We start from the raw sequence: 19,692 nt of genomic DNA on the forward strand, positions 1-19,692 counted from the left end.
TTTCATTTTTTAACTCATCCAGGGTTAAATCAAATGACAATGTTCACAAATTTTTTTTCTCCAATGTCTGGTATACTTCATGAAAATTTTTGCCAAGTGATAATACCACTGAAAGTACAAAGAATTTTGTCATCGAAAATTCACATTTTATTTTTAAAAAAATCAAAGAAAACTAACGTTCCCTTCAATTATGTCGTGAAAATCAATAAAAATCATAAAAATTCAGAAAAACATCTTTCCAAATTTCTCATTAATCTGAAATTTGCAGTAATTTAATATTGAATATTCATTTTTTTTATTGAAGATTAAAGTAAATTGAGGAATTTTCATCTGCCTGTTGTTCAGATTTTGTAATTCTATTGAATTTTCAACCGTAATACACCGAATGATCCAAAATTATGGCAAATGTTTCGATAATTTTGTTGCATAATAACAAAGTTTAGCAGATTAAAATTTAATTTAATTTCAAAACTTATCTCGATCGTTGAAATGCAGGAAAACCTGAGAGAAATTTTCGACAATTTTCGACAATTGGAAACATACCAGAACGTAATTTATTTTAGTAGAAAATGTTCATTCAAGACTGCCATGCGACTCAACGGAAATGATCGAAAATTCTAGAAATAATTCAGTAGCGAAGTGGTAAAAGGAGATAAGTTAATTTTGACTATTGACCAGTTTTCAATCAATATCTCGGAATCTAAGGGAGATAGTAAAATTTTTGTTATAACCTTTTTTGTGAAGCCGATTGAGTGCTATAACAAATGTAGTTACGAAAATTTCGCTGTCTCCCTTAGATTCGAAAATATTCCTCAGAAACTCAACAGGGAGATAAGCCGACTTAAACCGTTTTACCACTTCGCTACTGAATTCTACCCCCAGTCCTTCGCAAACCGTCAAATACTGCATTTCTATTACACTGTTAAAAATTTTCGTCCGAACTGAAATTTCGGGATATCTTGTCATTGAAAAATCAAATATTCTATTGATTTTCTGTTCAAATGATCCGGAAATCAATAAATTATTCGATTTTTCAGTTCAATGATTCTGTGAAAATTCCGAAAAATTAGGAAACTTCAGAGAAAAATTGAAAATTTATGTCATTTTGTATCCGAATATTCATGTTGTGAAATCAAGTTGTGAAAATTCCATACCGCCTCGCTCCTGAATTACCCTTCAACTTCTCTCCTCGCGCAATCTCACTGAAAATTATTTCACCTCCATAAAGATGAATATTCACCTCGCGAGCGATAAACAGAAAACACCAGTAATAGGAAAACGTCAATCTGTGTTAACGTGCTCACTGAGTAAATAAGAATTTTCAACCAACTCGAGGGATAAGTCCGGAATATTTCATCAAGTCCATTAGCTTCAATTTGCTCAGCAAACATGGGAGAATTGTCCGGAGGAATTAAAACACTCGGCACTTCCTGATCATCGTTATCACTCCGGGTATTGGAACAGCTTCATTAGGGGTTAATTGATGGCATTGAATTACGGGGAATTTTTTTCTTTTCGATGACCTTGTCACCTCAGCTGTGCCAAGCTGGTGGGGGCGTGTGCATGACACCTGATGTTTGCTTCATCAACAAATTGAGTGTACAGAGGTGGTATTTCTCGTACATGCTCCGTGTATCTCTCATTATGATTATCCGAAGAATCAACGTCACCTGGGAATATTGCGTTTTGGGTGGAGTGTTATTCTATTTCATCCCCAATTGGACGAGAGGGATACTGAAACTAATTAATTTTACACGTGGAATTTCATTAGCGTGGTGTAAATGAGATGGGTAAATTGTTTTTAATGCTGTGTCGTTGTGGGTCTGAGGTTTTTTCTTCATTTCATCGTGTTTTTTCCATTCGCTTTTATGATACAGTTAGAGTTATTACTCCAGGGGGAAAATGTCGAGATGGAGAAGGCAGATAGATGGAAAACCGCAGTATCTTTGATGCGAACAAAAAGTTTCCGCATTGTGGACAAGTAGAGTTGGAGACAGCTGGGGATGCGCGATGCCGGTGGGTGTTTAACCAGGATGCATATAATATTCTCTCTTGAGACAGTTTCAGGGAGACCTTGTCGATAAAACGGAAATAGAAAAATCAGAAGTCACGATGGATGGAGTAGGTCGCGGTGGCAGGGTTCGAGAGTTGAAGCTACGATGTTACGATTAATTTCCTGTTTTGGTGGTTAGTGAGGAAAATAGTGTTAAAATTATCATAATTTTGGGTTTTAATTGCACATCTGCTGAATCTCCTAATTATGTAGGAAAAGGTCATAATTATGTAGGAAAATTAAGGAAAGTGCGATAAATATATTTTAGAATTCGCAATGAATTTGAGAATTCAAATCAAGTTGGTACACGGAGAAAAAGGATACGGATAAAATCTGGTGCGCCACCGGCATTTTACCGGGGGAGTTCATAAGATGAGTGAACTCCGTGATTTTCCTTTCAGCGCACAAGAAAATGTATTTTTTTTCACCGTCAATTTTACGATATTTCAACAGAATCGAATCCATGGTAAAACTCTCAAGAAGGCCAGTAAAATGACTGCGAAGAGTAAGAAATTATTCTATGCGTCGAAATCAAATTATCTCGACTTTAGTGCAAATCCCATTCTAAAAAGAACATACACTTACAGTCGATAACTATCGATATCTCGCAAGGCTGTCACGCTTATTCCTCATTGGCTCCAGTCGTCTGAGGCGGCAAATTTAATTCATGATTAATTCAATTTTGAGATTTTCAATTATGATTGTTACAATTACAGCGCGCTGTAGCGCGCGTTTGGTCTCATACCTGATAAAAATAATAATGATAATGGAATTTTTTAATCCATTGTTAATTAATCAATCATCACAATTAACGCTTATCGGATCATCGACCATTACTAACGGTCCTAATATCTCAGTCATATTTATGGAGTTCACAAATCATTCAAAGAAATTCCTATAAAAAATAATATAATTAATAAGAAAGAAGCGCGATTGCGCCTTCAAATTTAATTTTGAGATTTTCAATTATGATTGTTACAATTACAGCGCGCGTTTGGTCTCGTAACTGATAAAAATAATAATGATAATGGAATTTTTTAATCCATTGTTAATTAATCAATCATCACAATTAACACTTATCGGATCACCGACCGTTACTAACGGTCCTGATACTCCAGTCGTATTTATGGAGTTCACAAATCATTCAAAGAAATTCCTATAAAAAATTATATAATTAATAAGAAGCGCGATTGCGCCTTAAAATTTTTTAAATTCAAGGCTTGGATCAGCCCTTGGCATCGAGCTTTATTCGAGCCTTATAAATTAAGCCTCAATGCAGGTTATCATTTTGGAGCTGAATGAGAGCTGATTCAAGCTTGGCCGCCAGCCCTGATTGAGAATTTGCGAGCCTTTGTTCAGGGCTTGATGAGCCTTGTTTCCATCGTCAATTCCTACCTGGGCTGGTGGGACAGGAAGAGTGGATGCATCCGAGTGTTTTTATTATTATTTCCAATATTTGTTTACATTTGAACGCCTTGGCTTATAGCGCCTCTTGATTGAATTTTTTTTAAATAAAAATATTCCTTGTGATAATATCTATCAAACCAAGTCACAATATCTGAAAATTACCATTGCACTGCCAATCCAATTACAATTTTCTTATAACAGAATTCAGAAATCAATGAAGGCAATATCTGAAAGCTTTTTTCTCAGATCAGGTAATTGAAACTACGGAGAAATCGAAAGATCTCAACGAAAAGATCTCAAGGATTTATGAATAATTCTTTTCAAGAACCTCCGAGGTATGTCTAAAGTCTCAGGAATAGCCAACTGTCACGTTGAATGAGTGAGAATTTGAGTGGAAAGGATTTGTAGAAAATGCATTTACGGAAAACACAGAGTCAAGACGCAGAGCATTGACGTATGAAATTGGAGAGTCCACGGGAAGTGAAGATGATAAACCGATTTGAATCCTCAGACATAATCCTCAAATATTTGTGAGCTTGGATGGAATGGAATTGTACCCCGGGAGATGAAGAATTCTTCAATAATGCGCAGGGAGAAATTCATTTTCTCGAACAAGTTAATCGCGAGTTAGTAGGAGAAAGTTATTCGGATGAAAAGTTTGATAATATTCATCTTTCACGGAAGAAGGATGGGGGAAAATCAACCCTTGCTCATAATTTTTCCGGAAAAATTACGTGACCAAACGAGGCGAAAGGACCCTTTCGAGAATCTTTAGGTGAAGAACAGAAAAAACCCGGAGAAAAAAATTAATTTCCCCTCTTGAGTTCGGAAAATTTTATGGATCGGAACGTAATTTTCGCGTGTTAAAGGAGAACAGCATTTGCTATGAATGATTATTTCACACATTATTTTATTATTATTTTATTATTTTGATTTTCACGATTAAGCCCCACAATAATATAATTAATTATAATTAAATAATGAAGATGTGTTAATTATAGAATTCAATGATCAAAAAAATCGTTCATCTGATTGTATCAAAGAATTCATTTGGAATGAATGAATTATTAATTTAGGATAAATGAAATATCTTAATTGGAATAAATATACGAGTTTATTCATTTCCAAAAAAAAAAATGTTGATATGAATTGGAAAATTTCAAATAAAGAGTTTCATTTGGTATAAATGCATTATTTATATACCTTGATGTATCCCTCGGTCCAAACGTGCATGTCCAGTAAATTTGATCCTAGGTTGGTAACCATATGAGGAAAACGTTCGAGCGCATCGTTCTTCTTCAATTGCCATTGACTGGCTAATTGGAAAATTAAAAAAATATTGACTTTTTCAATTGAAGTGCCGAAAAAATTATAGTATTTTTTGGAACAACATAATCGTTATGCGACGTTGCCGAAACCTCGCTGCACGCGCCCGGGCAGTGTAGAGTGAATCCGGCAATACTGGAGTCTAAACTATGCGACGGGGAATCCCCGCGGAGGTGACCAATAAGTCGCAGGATTGTGTACGGTGACCAGACCAGGGTTAAGAGCGATTCTCGCACAATTTCTTCGTCAAATTTTTCTCCGGGTTAGTCCAGTCAATGCACTTCTAAAAACCTATTTGTTGGTGACGTTTTATAAGAAGTCATCGATTTGTTTAATTTTAACCAGCTCCTGCATGAGGCAGAAATGCACCGATTTTGCAGCGTTCTCCGACCAACAAATATTGATATCTCGATAACTATTTCACTTAGAGTAATAACTAAAAAAACATTTGACTCATTACGAAATTCCGCACATTTTTCCTGCAGCATGTCTCGATAACTTCTCAAAAGTTTCCGAGATAAACGCATCTACAGTGACTTTCAAAAATTAATAATCAAAAGTCCAGCTTTTCTTTAAACAACAGTTTTTTATTATTTGATTCTGAGCAATTTGAAATAAAAAAATTATCAAAATCGGTGACTTTTTACGAAAAGTCACCAACAAACGCGTTTGCTGGAGCGCATCGCCTGGACTAGTTATTTTGTATTCCGTTTATGGGCAGTAAACAGAATCCTTAACGACGAAAGTTTTCCTCGTCACGGCGAAATATTTCCAGCATACAAGACTATGGATTCTTTTCTCTGTACATAGAATTCCATTGTTTGAAGTCAAGCACAATTCAAGGGGAAACTGGAGATACTTGCATGCTACCATAACTCCAGAAACACTCCAGAACCCCGAATGCTTCCAACGGTAAATCAGATTATCGATGTAAAGAGAGGAACATTCCCTTCGGGATGAGAAGTGCATGAAATTATTCCAGTGCAGCTCCAGAATTTCACCCTTCACGAGGGTTCCAACAAACAATTCAGCGTCGAGTGTTCAATCTAGATAATAACTCATAGATGCGTTTCTGACGAGGAAAGTGGAAGGAAATACAAGTCGAATATTTTGACTTGACATGTCCAGAGTACGACGACTGAATTATTGTAAATAAATTTTCACAAATTGTAACTAGTGATGCCGCGAGACGAGACGAGACGAGAAATGCTATTTTTTTAAATCTATTGCGAGACGGGAAAATAGCATTTCTCGTCTCGTCTCGACTCGACTTATCTCGCCTCGTCACGCACGAACAAAATTATAGGAAAAATAAGGGTCAGAAAATATGAGTCGGAAAAATAAGGATCAAAGAGAGTAAGGGTAAAAAAATCAAATCAAAGTAGCTCAAGTATCACTTTTTTTCAAACAAATCAACCCAACTTGAGATTAACCTAGGAAAGAGTGGGGTAAAATAAAACAGCGGGGCAAAATGAACCAGTTGAAAAACGACTATTTGACGCAATTCAACTTTTCACTTTTATTAACTTTTGCTTATTACCATTTTTTTATTCCTGAGAGTACTGATGAGAACAATAATTTTCCATTCAGTAGAATGGAAAATTGTTGAGAACTTTTGAAGGGAGAAGATTGTGTCAATGGATTAATTGAAAAGAACATGAAACAACAAAATCCAAAGTCCAGAACAAAGCCCAGGGGGAGAGCCAGAGGGGGAAAAAGAAAAATGTGATACTGAATTTCAATCGAATGAAAAAAGAAAAGTGCAATCGGCCTAATCTAATCAATTGAATTACAATTCATTGATTTATGAGACGAATAGATAATTATTACTCTCATCAGTCCCCCCCAATGATAAAAAAAGTTGATAAACAAAGGTTGACAACAAAATTGTTTTTTTGCTTGAATTGTGTCAAATAGTCGTTTTTGGTTGTTTCATTTTGCCCCACTCTCCCCTAATTAAAATCCTTTGTAACTCAGGAGTATCGTTAAAACGATGCAACACCCACCATGCGCCCAGTTTTTCGAAAATTTACTGTCAGAGTATTTTACATCGACGATCTCCTGGGAAGGCGGAACAATAGTGCATCTAATAAACCATCGATGTGTTTACATTGTGGAGTCGAGAATGATGGGGAGTGGGGGAAGTATTCACTCTGGCGAAAAAGCGATCAAGGGGATGGGCGACTATAACGGGAGCGACTATAACGAGCGTCTACGCTGAGAAAAAATATAGTTCTGCAGATCAAATATGTTTCAGACCAGAATCTGTAGGGAGATTTTATATGCAAATTTTGGGTATTGATTTCTCCGAAACAAATTTGGTTGGCAGAAATATCGATTTGTTCTCAGTGTGCTGCATCCTATAAGTGTTAATATCGAGATTTATAACTAAATGAAAGGTCATTTCTAATAAATAATGTAGTATCGAGAATTTTGCCGTGTGTAAATGTATATAAATCTATAAGATAATTACTCGTTAACAATTCATGTGCTAGAAGAGAATTACCAGAGATATTTTTAGATTGTTACAAGTTTTTATAAGATGAAGACGTGGTCCTCAGTTTATTACCGTTCTTTCCCATCACACAATTTCATTTAAATTTTCCGCAGACAATAACACGTCGAAAAGTTGTGGAATTTTTCATAGCAATCGGCGAAGCATAACTAGAATTTCCAAGCGGATGCACTACGATTTTCTCTCGAATAATTTCATACGCATGTGAGCGGCCATGGTTGGAATATCTCCCTCATTGCTCCCAGCATCCCATTGTTTTCCCGTCACCGCATTCAGTGGGCTATTGTTCATTGGCCACTATTTTCTCGGGAAAATTTGTAATCCTTTAAGAGGATTCGCCAATTTCTACTAACAACGTCTAAGGGTTTGTGTATGAAACTAATTACGGAATTCCTCAATAGGGAGATTCATCAGGGTACAACTTCGTTAACTTGTTGCTCAAACGTTATATTTCGCGATTCAACGTGAAGGTCGCCGTCATACGAAAATCAGCCGTTTGATTTTCTGATTCGCGTTTCCGCTCTTGCGACATGTATAAACTTCAATTGCAGCTTTATTAAAATGTTGCTCAAACGTTCGAGTTCGCGATTTAACGCGAAGATCGCGTTCATGTGAAAATGGACGCTTTGATTTTCTTCTCCGTCCTTCCCCTCCTTGAGACAAGTGTAATCATCAATTACAATTTTGTTAAAATGTTGCTTCAACGTTACATTTCGCGATTTAACGCGAAGATCGCCATCATATGAAAACGCACGCTTTGATCTTCTTCTCTGTCGTCCCTCTCCTTGAGACATGTATAAACTTTAATCGCAACTTTGTTAAAATATTTCTCAAACGCTAGACTTTGCGATTTACCGCGAAGATCGCCGTCGTTGATTTTCTGATCTATCGTCCTTGTCCTTGAGACATGCATAAACTGCAATTGCAACTTCGTTGAAATGATGCTCAAGCATTGGAGTTCGCGATTTAACGCGAAGATCGCCATCAGATGAAAACGGACGCTTTGGTCTTGTTCTCCGTCGTCCCTCTCCTTGAGACATGTATAAACTTTAATCGCAACTTTGTTAAAATATTTCTCAAACGCTAGACTTTGCGATTTACCGCGAAGATCGCCGTCGTTGATTTTCTGATCGTCGTCCCTGTCGTTGAGACACGTATAAACTGCAATTGCAACTTCGTTCAAATGATGCTCAAACATTAGATTTCGCGCTTTAATGGTAAACCCTTGAGATCGATATATAAATTATTGAAATTCATTTTGACTCAAGTATTGTCCAGAAATTCCTTAAAAAAGGGAAAAAACACCTTCATTGACGTCTGCGTCTTAATTTAAGACATTATTTCTTCGTATTCGTCTACCAATTTCTTCAAGAAGCACATAATAAACTAATGGCCTGATTTTTTTTCCAGAATGACATCGATTTCAACAGTCCAACGATCCAGCAGCAAATGCTTGAGCTGGGCGCTCTGAAATGCCACAATGGTTCTATACCAAGCCCAGGTAAGATTGAAAACAAAATCCCAAAAATAGAGCTATAAATTTGCCATCACGAATGGGAGTGTAACATGCGATAAAATATATTCCAAAGGTAGACACCGTACGATTGTCACAAAACTGCNTTTCAACCAAGTCCGGCGCGGTCCCGGTTGAGGAACGGGTCCCGAAGTTCGGCAGGCCGGCCACCGGGCTTGGGCCAAGCTCGGCCCATTCGTTTTTTCGTACGTGGGTAGTGCCGCATTTTCTCTCGCATCACAGAACCCAAAGTGCTATCACATTTCCTCGGCAAAATCCACTGCACTGAATCGTCCCTAGAGCGGAGATACACCCCAGTTGCCGCTCCTTCCGAGGTTAATACATGTACTCATCGAATTCAGTGATGCTCCTTGAGTTCTTCTGATCTTGTTTTCCGTATCAGTATAGTTGTATTGTCTCAGAATTTTCGAATTTCTGCACTGTTATACATTCTTCAACTTTTCTAAAGTTACACCATACAATTTGCAAACATTGTGTCACACAAATTTTTTGAATTCTTTTGGGATTCTACACCAGCAACGTTGGAAAGCTTGGGAGTTTTGATCAATACACTGTTAAAAATTTTAATCTAAAATTTCCTTTATATTTTTTGGAAATTTTTGTCTAATTTAATTACCCCTAAAATTTCAAGGAATTTCGTCATTAAAAATTCAGAATTTCGTGGAAAAATCAATGAGAATTGTCGATTTCAGTTCCATTTTTTGATGAAAATAAATAGAAAACCCGAAAAGTCCGGTAAATATGTCCTGAAATTTTCAGGACGGTGACACTGATTGCGATTTAAGGGGAAAAAATCATGAAATTTCAGATTTCACTGAAAATTCAATGTAATCTGGCACTGAATATTCATATTTGATTGGAAATTCAAGTAAATTGAAGAATTTTCGTCTTTATGCTGCTTAAAACTTTGAAATTTTACTGAATTGTCAGGGGAACCTGAAATTTTATTATTTTTTTCTGCCCTACCTTCCCCTACTTCTTAAAAATCTTCCTTTTTCTCAGTATATCCACAACTCACAACAACAGTAACAATTCGAGATTTTGTGAGCGACCTTTTATCTATTTTCCCGTTAATAATTCATAAAAATGCATCGAATCACTATATTAAATCATAAATCTGAGGTCAAGAGGGTCTTCTATAGTAATTTATCTTCGCTTTCCTTGGAAATATTGTGCTGATTACTATGACTTGGGGTTGGTTTGATGTGGTGGGAATGAACACTAACAAGCCTTTCGTAAATTCTCCGAATCAGAGTTGTGATCGGCCTTGTCAAATTTATGCAGGATAGTTGACAAAGGACCGGGGATATTGATAAACCTGTCAAAGGGGAATTAACTAAAGGAAGGCATGGGATGAGCCATCTGTTCGACGTAGGTTGGTGCGCAAATGTGTACCTGAATGATATTTGATGAAATATGTGGTTATGATGGAATGGTTATTCACACATAAAAAACAAGCTTTATTTTGAGACTTATCGTGTATGAAAAAATCGTATAGAAATTTTCTATGCGGATTGCGTAGAGAAATTCTATAGGATTTCCGTATATGATATTCGAATATTTCTATACGAATTATTTCTATACACAAATTTTTACATAAATTTTTGTTTTCATATGAAAGATGTCTAAACGTTCCAGAGAAAAATGTAGAGAAAGGTCGCAACTCCATGCGAGTGTTTCTATACATATGACAGCGGGTCGCATAGGATCAAACCTATGGAAATCGTATAGAAATAATTTTGAATTTCACACACCTTTTGTATACATTTCTCAGACACTAGAAAATGTCTGAATAAATGAAAATTTGTCTGAATTTCAAACATGAAGTAAGATGTTAAGGCACCTATTCGTCTGAAATTCAGAGAAATTTTCATTTTATTCAAACGTTTTTTAGTCTCTGAAAAATGTCTACAAAGGGAGTGTGAAATTCAGACATTCGTTTTTACTGTGTGAGAATTACTCTTTTTTCTGCAGCATCCACCAACGTGTTTCTCCTAAGCTTTCACATCGTCCAAAAAAAAAAACAGTGGCAACTTTTTTTCTAATTCTAGAAATCAGTCTTTTCGCAGAGTGATATCGAGAGAAAAAATAATGAAATGCAATAAAAACATTTCAGAGGGATTCCCTTCCAATAACGCATTTCATTTGTAGATCCACGCACAGAGAAAATATCAATAAACCGAACGTAAAAAAATGTCATCATACCCATCTGCGTATTTGAATGGACATTTTCCCTCTCAATTTTTCTCCTCTCCACCGTTGAATGAATAGAGCTTGACCCGAGTTATTGCCACTAGATTTTGTGTCCAACAACTGTACTCCAACAAGCAACTCTACAACCAAATAAATTCAATTCCATTGTTCTCAGTATTAGCTCCGGACCCGTGTGTCGTATTTCCTCGTGCAAATGCGCCGGAAAATGTAACAAAAAAAGTTGCCCAGCAAAAAAATGAAATATTCCAGAACTTTTGATCATCCCTTAGTTGATTGCCGCGCCCTGGAGGAATTAATACTCCACTGTTATAAAGTAAATGAAGTAGACACCGAGGATAGTCGCGCCCCAACTAGTATGCGCGTAGTTGCAGACTGGCTCATTATGCCCTGGCGATTTGCAAACTGGGAACATTTTGCATGTGGACATGTGGAGGAATGGCACTGGTGTTTTAACGTATTCAACTAGGTGTTGTTGCATCACAAGAGTTTAAAGCCGGACAAACTGGAACATCAAACGTGTCCTGTCACTCATGTGTGTAATGGAAATCAGGGGGCGAATTAATTTCGTATCTCCAGGCAATTTTCAGAGATCCAATCAAAATTTACGAGCTAGTTTGAGTTTGATTGAATTCAAATATTTCTGGCCTCGGATGGATTGGAATTTAATGAATTTATCATTTTATAGGTTCAATTTGAAACCCGGTGATGGGTGGAAATCCGATTATGTCTTTTCAAGGGTCCTTTTGTTGTCAATGTTGTTAGCAAACAATAAGTGCATTGTTAAAAATTTTCGTCTGAATTTTCCGTGCCGAATTTCGAAAAATTTTTATCGTGTTCAAGTTCCACTGGAATTTCAGGAAATCTTGTCCTTAAAAAAATCAAGTATTCCATTGATTTTTTATTCAAATGATCTGCAAATCAACAAACTACTCAATTTTTCACTTCAATTATTCTGTGAAAATTCAGAAAAATCAGGAAAATTCCGGGAAAAATTGAAAATTCACGTAATTTTTTTTCTGAATATTCATGTTTCATTGGAAATTCAATCAAGTTGTGAAATTTCCATCTCACTCCCACTGGAAACTTAGGAATGTCCGTGAATTATACTTAAAACTTGAAATTTCATAAACATTTCTTCCCTAAATCCGATTCAATGTCACTCTTGTGAGATTTATTGTAATATCCTCCATGAAACTTCAAAAAATTTCTAACAGCATGTGTACCGATACCCTAACAAATTCTGCAATTTTCGAGATTTAGATCTGAAAACAAGTCTACACTGTTGAAAAAATTCGGCTGATTTTTGCGGAAAAATTACTGAATTCGATTTAAGGGGAAAAAGTCAATAAAGTTTTGAATTTCTCTGAAAATGGATATGTTTACATTAGTGTATACATATCTCTGTAATAATAATAATAATTGATTTTTAGTAATAAAATACAATAAATTTAAAACTGAAAAATCAACTATTTGAAATGATAGTAATTTTTTTCCGTAAAATGTAATAATAGTCTTTATTTTTATTGTAGAATGTATGTTTTTTTCTAGAATTATAGAATGTCTGCAGGAAAGCAGACATTCTGCAATTTACATGAATTTTCAAGTGATAATGAATATTCACTGCCAAATTCCCGTGAATTTTCAGAAAATTCTGAAAAGAATTCCCTGAAAATTCAAAAAAAGCTGGAATTCAAGGAGAGATTTCTCTGAATTTTAATAATTCAACTGAAAATTATAGTTCCACCGGATTTTTCCATGAAATTATCAATTTTCGATTACAAAATTGCTTGAAATTTTAGTGGAAATGATACTTGTTAGGTACCTGTTATTTTCAAAACTTTTGCAGAAAATTTCAGTGGAAAATTTTTAACAGTGTACACTGGTAGAAAGGTTCTCACTCCTCCCCCCTCCCAAATGGCGGTTCCCCCATCCCAAGTGAGAATTGACCATTGGTTCGAGCTTGATTCAAGCTTAGACCAAGACTAGTCTAAAGAAAATTATTTATTTGAAATAAATAAATTGTTTTTTCAAACTTAATAAAAATTGTATTTGACATAAATAAATTGTTTGTTCAATATAATTAAATCCCTTATCATGAAACAAGTAAATAAGTTTATTGATTTGCAACAAAAACTGCTTGAAATAAGTAAAAAATGTCAAATAAAGATTTTTATTTGACAAAAAAAAACATGTTTCTGGGTGTACGAGTCATTTGAAGAACTCCATTCACACCCCATTTCTCTAGATGTACATATCCCTCCAAACCAATTAAATCTCCAATTAAGAAATGCGCAAGAATCCCCGAAGTTCACCTACGACTCTGATAATGACAAAAAAAAATTAATCGACCGCTCGAAACTTTCAACAGCCCCAATTAATACATCGCCCAGTCAACTAAAACTCCCGGACCCTCTGAACTACCGTTTTAAGTTTCACCTCCCGGCTCATATGTCTCGTTGCAATGATACCGTGAAGTTCACGTCAAATGAAAAATAGTCGTCCCCCTCTCAACCCCCCCGCCCCTCGAGCGTTTGCCATGATCACCTTCATCCTCACAATGAGAAATGGGAAATGAAAAATGATGCGACTTAGGCGAGAGCTTAAGTTTCTGACGCCTAGAATGTCTATATTGAAGAGTTATTTTTCAAAGGCTGGTGCTCGGAGACCTGGGACGGTATTCTCTGTTGGCCAGCAACAGCCCCAGGGGATCTGGCTGTCCTATCCTGTCCGAGGTACATCGCGGGATTCGATTTACAGGTGATGTTCGCTGTCAACATAAATCTGAATTGAATTCTGTATAAAAATTACACGCAAAAAAATCACTTTTGATCAGTAGAAAAAGTACTTGTACCCAGTACCAAGGGATTTCTGGGGAAAATATTTTAGTACTTCCTCGAAGTTACAAAATAACTTGATTCAAGTATCATGCGTCAAGTACCTGTGTGCTGGTGAGAAGTACCTCAGTACTTGTCACAAGTATTTGGTTACTTGGGACAAGTAAAAAAATTACTTGTACTGAGTATCTGGCTGGTTCTTTTCAAAAGTACCGAATAAACTCAACATAAGTTGAGTATAAGAACCCAAAAATGTTCTTCTACCTCTTCTAAAAACCGAATTCCGTCAAAAATTCAAAAATCCAAATAATTCCCTTTTTTGTGAGTAATAAAATTGGAAAGAAATTGAAAATAATTTTTCGAAGCTTTTTAAATGTTGATAACAACATAAAACATAAAAATCTCAACAAAATTGAAATTTTGTAGGTGGGCAAGCATACCAATAATTCTCGAAAGCATCCATAAAAATCGCAATCTATTGATTTTTTCCTACAAAATATCTTCTGCTGAACATTTCTATTTACAAAAATGTGTAAGAATGCCCATTATATCCGGTAATAATATTCACTTTTTTCAATAAAGTAATCACTTGGGAGTACTGTAATTCTGTCCTAAAAGTACTTGAGAGAAGTTGAAAAATTACTTTTCACCAGTACCTTTGGTATTTGTGAAAAGTATGCGGTACTTCACCGAAGGACACAAAATATAGGGGAGCATGGGGCAAAATGAAACACGGGGCAAAATGAAACAGTGGAAAAATCTCGTCATCTAAAGGAGATAGGACATTTTTGAAGAGGACCTTTTTTGTAGCTTGTAAAATTCTCTACAAAAAAGGTTTTCATGAAAATCGTCCTATCTCCCTTAGATCACAAGATTTTCTTGCTGTTTTATTTTGCCCCGTGTTTCATTTTGCCCCACCGTCCCCTACTTGGGACGAGTATTTTTCGAACTTTTCAAAAGTGAACTTCCCCCAAGTACCGGTTTGTACCGTTGAGAAGTAATTTTTTTTTTCGTGTACGATATTTTCCGTTTTGTATTTCCTCTCTGAAAAACACAAAATCTCATTAATGATTCAGTATCTCTCATCTATTTTCGATGTCATTACATGCAGAATGTGCTTTTTATTGTGGTGAATGTCATCATCCGGGTGGAGCGAAAGAATGAATGTCGTTTTTTTTTATTTTTCCAGGCGAATGCATCGCGACAGTGTTTGCCCGACGGCCAATGGTACATGAAGCCAGAGACGAATAGCACGTGGAGCAACTATACACAGTGTTACGCAACCCAGTTTGTCACTGTGCTCATGGATATAGCGGAAGTGCAGGAGCGCAATGCAACTCTGATAAAGGTACAGATGCATTGAAGCTGGGAATCATATTAGGGTAATTGGCAGATGCTTCCGGCTTATTTCCATCTTGATGCACATTTCTAACGGATTCTCGGTGTGTACTCTGACAACAGGGTTTTGATCCTCCCCATTCCGGTGATACATCCACGCAATGTTTAGAGCGGTACAGAGTAGCGCGGTCGTTATGAGTAGACGCGGAGGACGTTAAATGTTGGATAGTTGATTGATGTCAGTTCAGTGACTGAAAAAAGTTGGAGAAAAGTTACCAAACGAGTCAAATAATCTTGGAGCGGAATCCGTTTCTAGGACTTTTTCACCCTAGGGTAGCTGGCGCCTGTACCGCCCAGCGGGTAATACCGCCCACCCGTATTTCCCAGGATTGACTGAGAAAACAATTTTTTTTCTTTTTTTATTATGTAAATATTTGATAATCACAAGTAATTTCAACAGAATTTTTCAATTTTCTACAGTGGAAACATTGTTAAAAAATCCTAATCATTTCCTTCCGAATTCTTAAAATACTTCGACCCCAGAATTTAAGTTTTTTCAAATTTTCAGTTGGACGCATAATTGAATGGAGTGCGAAATATACACTGATAAAATGATTCATTTATTCCAAACGAGATTCGTCAACTATTAACGAATGGTTCACTTGAATGGCGAAAGTCAAGTCAAACAAGGCTCCTCAAATATACATTCGTTAACTATTAACGAATGAACATTTGTTGGGACCGAATAGACCCTAACCTCCAATCAAAATCCATTCGTTAATAATAAATAATCCGTTCTATCAGTGTATGTTCGTTATACATTTCCATATCCATTGCGACCTCTTTGATAACAGAAAAATATCTTCATCAGTTATTATTGGCTATTTTATCAGCCTCCGCGTTTGTGGGTCATTCCGCCCAGAGTTAGTGGGTAATGCCGCCCAGGGGTTCTATAGGGCTGCAAGACTCTGCAGCTAGAGGACGGTCGAGTGACAGCTCGATTGCTTGGGGTAGTCGGTGGCCACTGCAACATCGTGTAAATTCAGGATAATTTNGGTAATTCGGGCCAGAGTTTGTGGGTGATGCCACTCAGGATTTCTATAGGACTGCAAGACTCTGCAGCTAGAGGACGGTCGAGTGACAGCTCGATTGCTTGGGGTAGTCGGTGGCCACTGCAACATCGGGTAAATTCAGGATAATTTATTATTATTCACGAGAAATCTTTCTCAAAATGGAGCCAAAGAATGGAAATGAAGGATGAAAATAGGAAAAATTATAACAGTTGGTCTTCATTGCTCAAAAAAGTCATTAAAACAAGGTGGGCGGTATTGGACGCATGCCGGGCGGTATTACCCTCAAAGTTCGATTTCATCGCTCACTGGCCGATGGCAATTGAATTACATAATTAAATATGTTTAATGTTAATAAAAAAGCTGTCCTCTTCACATCTTCGAGTAAACACCTCGAAGAACCCATTCTAATCGTTCATGACTCCTGGTAGAGTGCGAGGCTGGAAAAAACGACTCATTTCCCTCAGGTGGTCGGTACATGCACCAGCTCCCCTCCCGAGTCGAGGATTTGGTTCTGATTGGACGTACACAGGTCTTTCAAGATCTCTCCAGACGTAGATGGACCTGGTAAGTCCTAATCAGTTCTGCGACGTACTTTTCCAGAGACCATTCGAATCCTCAGTTCTTTTCGGTCCTGAGAAGTCCTCCTCGATGCTACCGAGAACGCGTGATTTTACGAGCGGGTGAAGGGGAAGGCATGTATGCGGAGGGTTGAAATTTGTAGCCAACGAGGAGACAGGGTTGCAGAATATATTTTAGCCACCCTCATCTCCCCGTTTGCAGGCGGTGTTTAAATAAAANGAAGTAGTTTTGAAGAAAATTGCGAGCTAATAAAAAACATTTGCTAGTTAGTACTTTTTTTTAAATAAAGTTTTGAGAAATCACCTCTGAAAAAAAAGGCGTATCCCCTCTATTTCATTATTTCCAAAAAATTTTATCACCAATCGATAGAAAATTGTTTGAAGATTTTTGCGAGTCAAGAGAAAATCGTCAATGCAATCCTATTATTGTGTAAATTAACAATTCCAATTTCAACTGAAAACCAGAGTTGATGACCAGAGTTTGTAACAGAGATGTCAGATAAGATATGAATGTTTTTTTTGGCTCAAATGAAAGAGCGGCTCGAAAAATGGCGTGCAGAAGTCTTTAAAGATGACAAATGTCTCTAAAGATGATGTCTGTTTTCAATTGAAAAGCGCAATTGTGACAACATTGTCCAGTGGGGTCTAGGAGTCTCCCCTGGTCAAAACCATCTTTAGAGGTCCTAGCACGCCATTTCTCGACCCGCTCTTTCGTTTGAGCCCAAAAAAACATTCATATCTTGTCTGACATCGCTGCTACAAACTCGGGTCTACAACTCGGGCTTTCAATTGAAATCTAAAATTTTATGATTTTTTCCTCCTGAATTGAATTTAATGTCACTCTTTTGGAAATTACTAGTCAACGTTGATCAAATTAAAATTTTTGTCAACAGTGTATCTAAAAAAAAAATTGCCCTCCATGGTATAAATCAGTTTTGAAAAATGAGACAGGTGTGGAAACATATCCTTTCCTAAATAAGTGATAAACAGTTGGATGTTTTTCGCGAGACCTAAAACCCTTGCACTGACCAACAATATTGTGCGATGGTGAAACAGGAAGACTTGTTGAAAAATCGATTTTCAGTTTGCGGGGAAGATAAACAAACTTACATTCCGGGAATCTAATTATGCATTTATCTTGAGAGGTTGTGATTTTAGGAGAAATGGGAAGAATTCTTTTCCGGGGTATTAACTCCTCAGACACACAAAACACGATAAGTATAGATGAACTCTTGTTTAGTGTATTTTACCCTTTCTTTTGGGGTGTTTACCTTTTCTCATCTAGGGGATGGAATAATCCAATTTTAGAATTGATTTTCGCCGAAAAAGGATCGCGAAGAAAAAGTTTCTGTTTTCCACTAACAATCTTTGGATTTCAGTACTCTGTGATAATGAAATCCGGAGAGCAAAAGTTCTCGATTTCAGTGAGATTTTCAGTAATTTTAAGAGTTTCCTTTCCCAATAAGCGGAAAAAGTACCAGTTCTCAGGAATGTTTATTAAAATTAGCTTTAGTTTACAAATCGGCCACAAATATTATCATTTTTATTTTTATATTTATTTTTAACCCCTCACGTACGGGATCAATACATCGTATTGCCCCATGCAAATGCGAATGCTTGCTTTCAAAATTGTTTATTTCCAAATGTATATCTTGATCAGACAAATAAAATTGAGAACCGAAATACTATAGCTTTAATTAGAAATTGGTGTTATAATTTTTCATTCACTCGCTCAATGAGCGCGGCGTCGTCCGTTTTTTTTTTTTTGAACGGATATATTTGAACGTGTTTCTCGGCGCTTAAAAATTCTGAAAAAATTAGAGTTCCTAGTTCAATCCTTGTCTTAAGCGTGGGCGTTGTCCGTTTTTTTCACGGGGAATTTGTTTAGTTAAAAAAAAACGTCGAACGGACAGAAACGCGACGCCGCGCCGGCCGGTGCGAGTGAGTCCCTGTTGACGCCTCGAGCGCCAGTGTTGCTACATTCACTGCCACACTTAAAATGCGCGCATAGCAGTAAGCGGCAAAGTGGCAACAGCGCGCTCGGTTTAACCCAGCGGCACTGCGCTAATCATGCGGCGGATGAAGGCTGGCGATCGAGCGCGAGTGATCGAGGGTTAAAAATGATCGAATTCGAGTCGCATCGAGCGCACATTACGCTTGGTAAAGTGCAATAAATAAATTCATATACCATCCGTGAATTTTCATATTGTGGGCTGTTTTGGGGATTGATACCAGCTGCATCCACGTTGCGAACCCTGGATAACACTGAACTCTGAGAGTAGGGCTTGATACATACGCCTTATCACTGCTCTTTTGAATTAAATTCAATACCTTAATGAAATGAAATTTAAATTTCACACCCAAAGAAAAAACGTATAGCACAGGTGCGCGAAATTTCCCTGTAGAAAGAACCGTCAATTTAACTTCCACCCATCTCATTTTTTTATTGAACTAATCGTAAAATATCCTCCACTTGAAGTACTTTTTATTGAATGGCACGGAGAAGAAATTGTAGAAAAACTGCCATAGAAATCACGTAAAATTACATTGTTTGCCGAAACTGCGATGCATCGCTACTAATTCACAGCAACCATTGTTCTCCGCCCGAATTTTTATGGAGTCCCGTAAAAATTACGTTTCGATCCATCAATTTTTCAGAACTCAAGAAGGAAAATTTATTTTCCGTCCTGCTGTACTCTTTTTATCGCTCGGGGATTGGAATTGGCCCTTCCCCAATCTCGTGCAAGGGAGAATTACTAAGGAAAAGTATCGTCCACGACTACTGCCAGGGGATCCCATGACATTTGCCCTGAAATATAT

General features: G+C 36.9%; 1 protein-coding gene across 1 annotated transcript in view; it reads left to right on the top strand.

Moving 5' to 3' along the window:
- The window catches only part of LOC107035705 (parathyroid hormone/parathyroid hormone-related peptide receptor), an 83,909-nt gene that overhangs the window by 47,507 nt on the left and 16,710 nt on the right, over window positions 1–19,692 (top strand). Inside the window, exons 4-6 of the mRNA XM_015253256.1 lie at window positions 8,712–8,802; window positions 13,700–13,806; window positions 15,073–15,231. Coding sequence (XP_015108742.1) covers window positions 8,712–8,802; window positions 13,700–13,806; window positions 15,073–15,231 — 357 coding nt within the window. The remainder of the gene's footprint in view (window positions 1–8,711; window positions 8,803–13,699; window positions 13,807–15,072; window positions 15,232–19,692) is intronic.

Source organism: Diachasma alloeum, unplaced genomic scaffold, assembly GCF_001412515.2.
Source record: "Diachasma alloeum isolate Michigan unplaced genomic scaffold, Dall2.0 Dall_scaffold_00200, whole genome shotgun sequence".
Classification (NCBI taxonomy): domain Eukaryota; kingdom Metazoa; phylum Arthropoda; class Insecta; order Hymenoptera; family Braconidae; genus Diachasma; species Diachasma alloeum.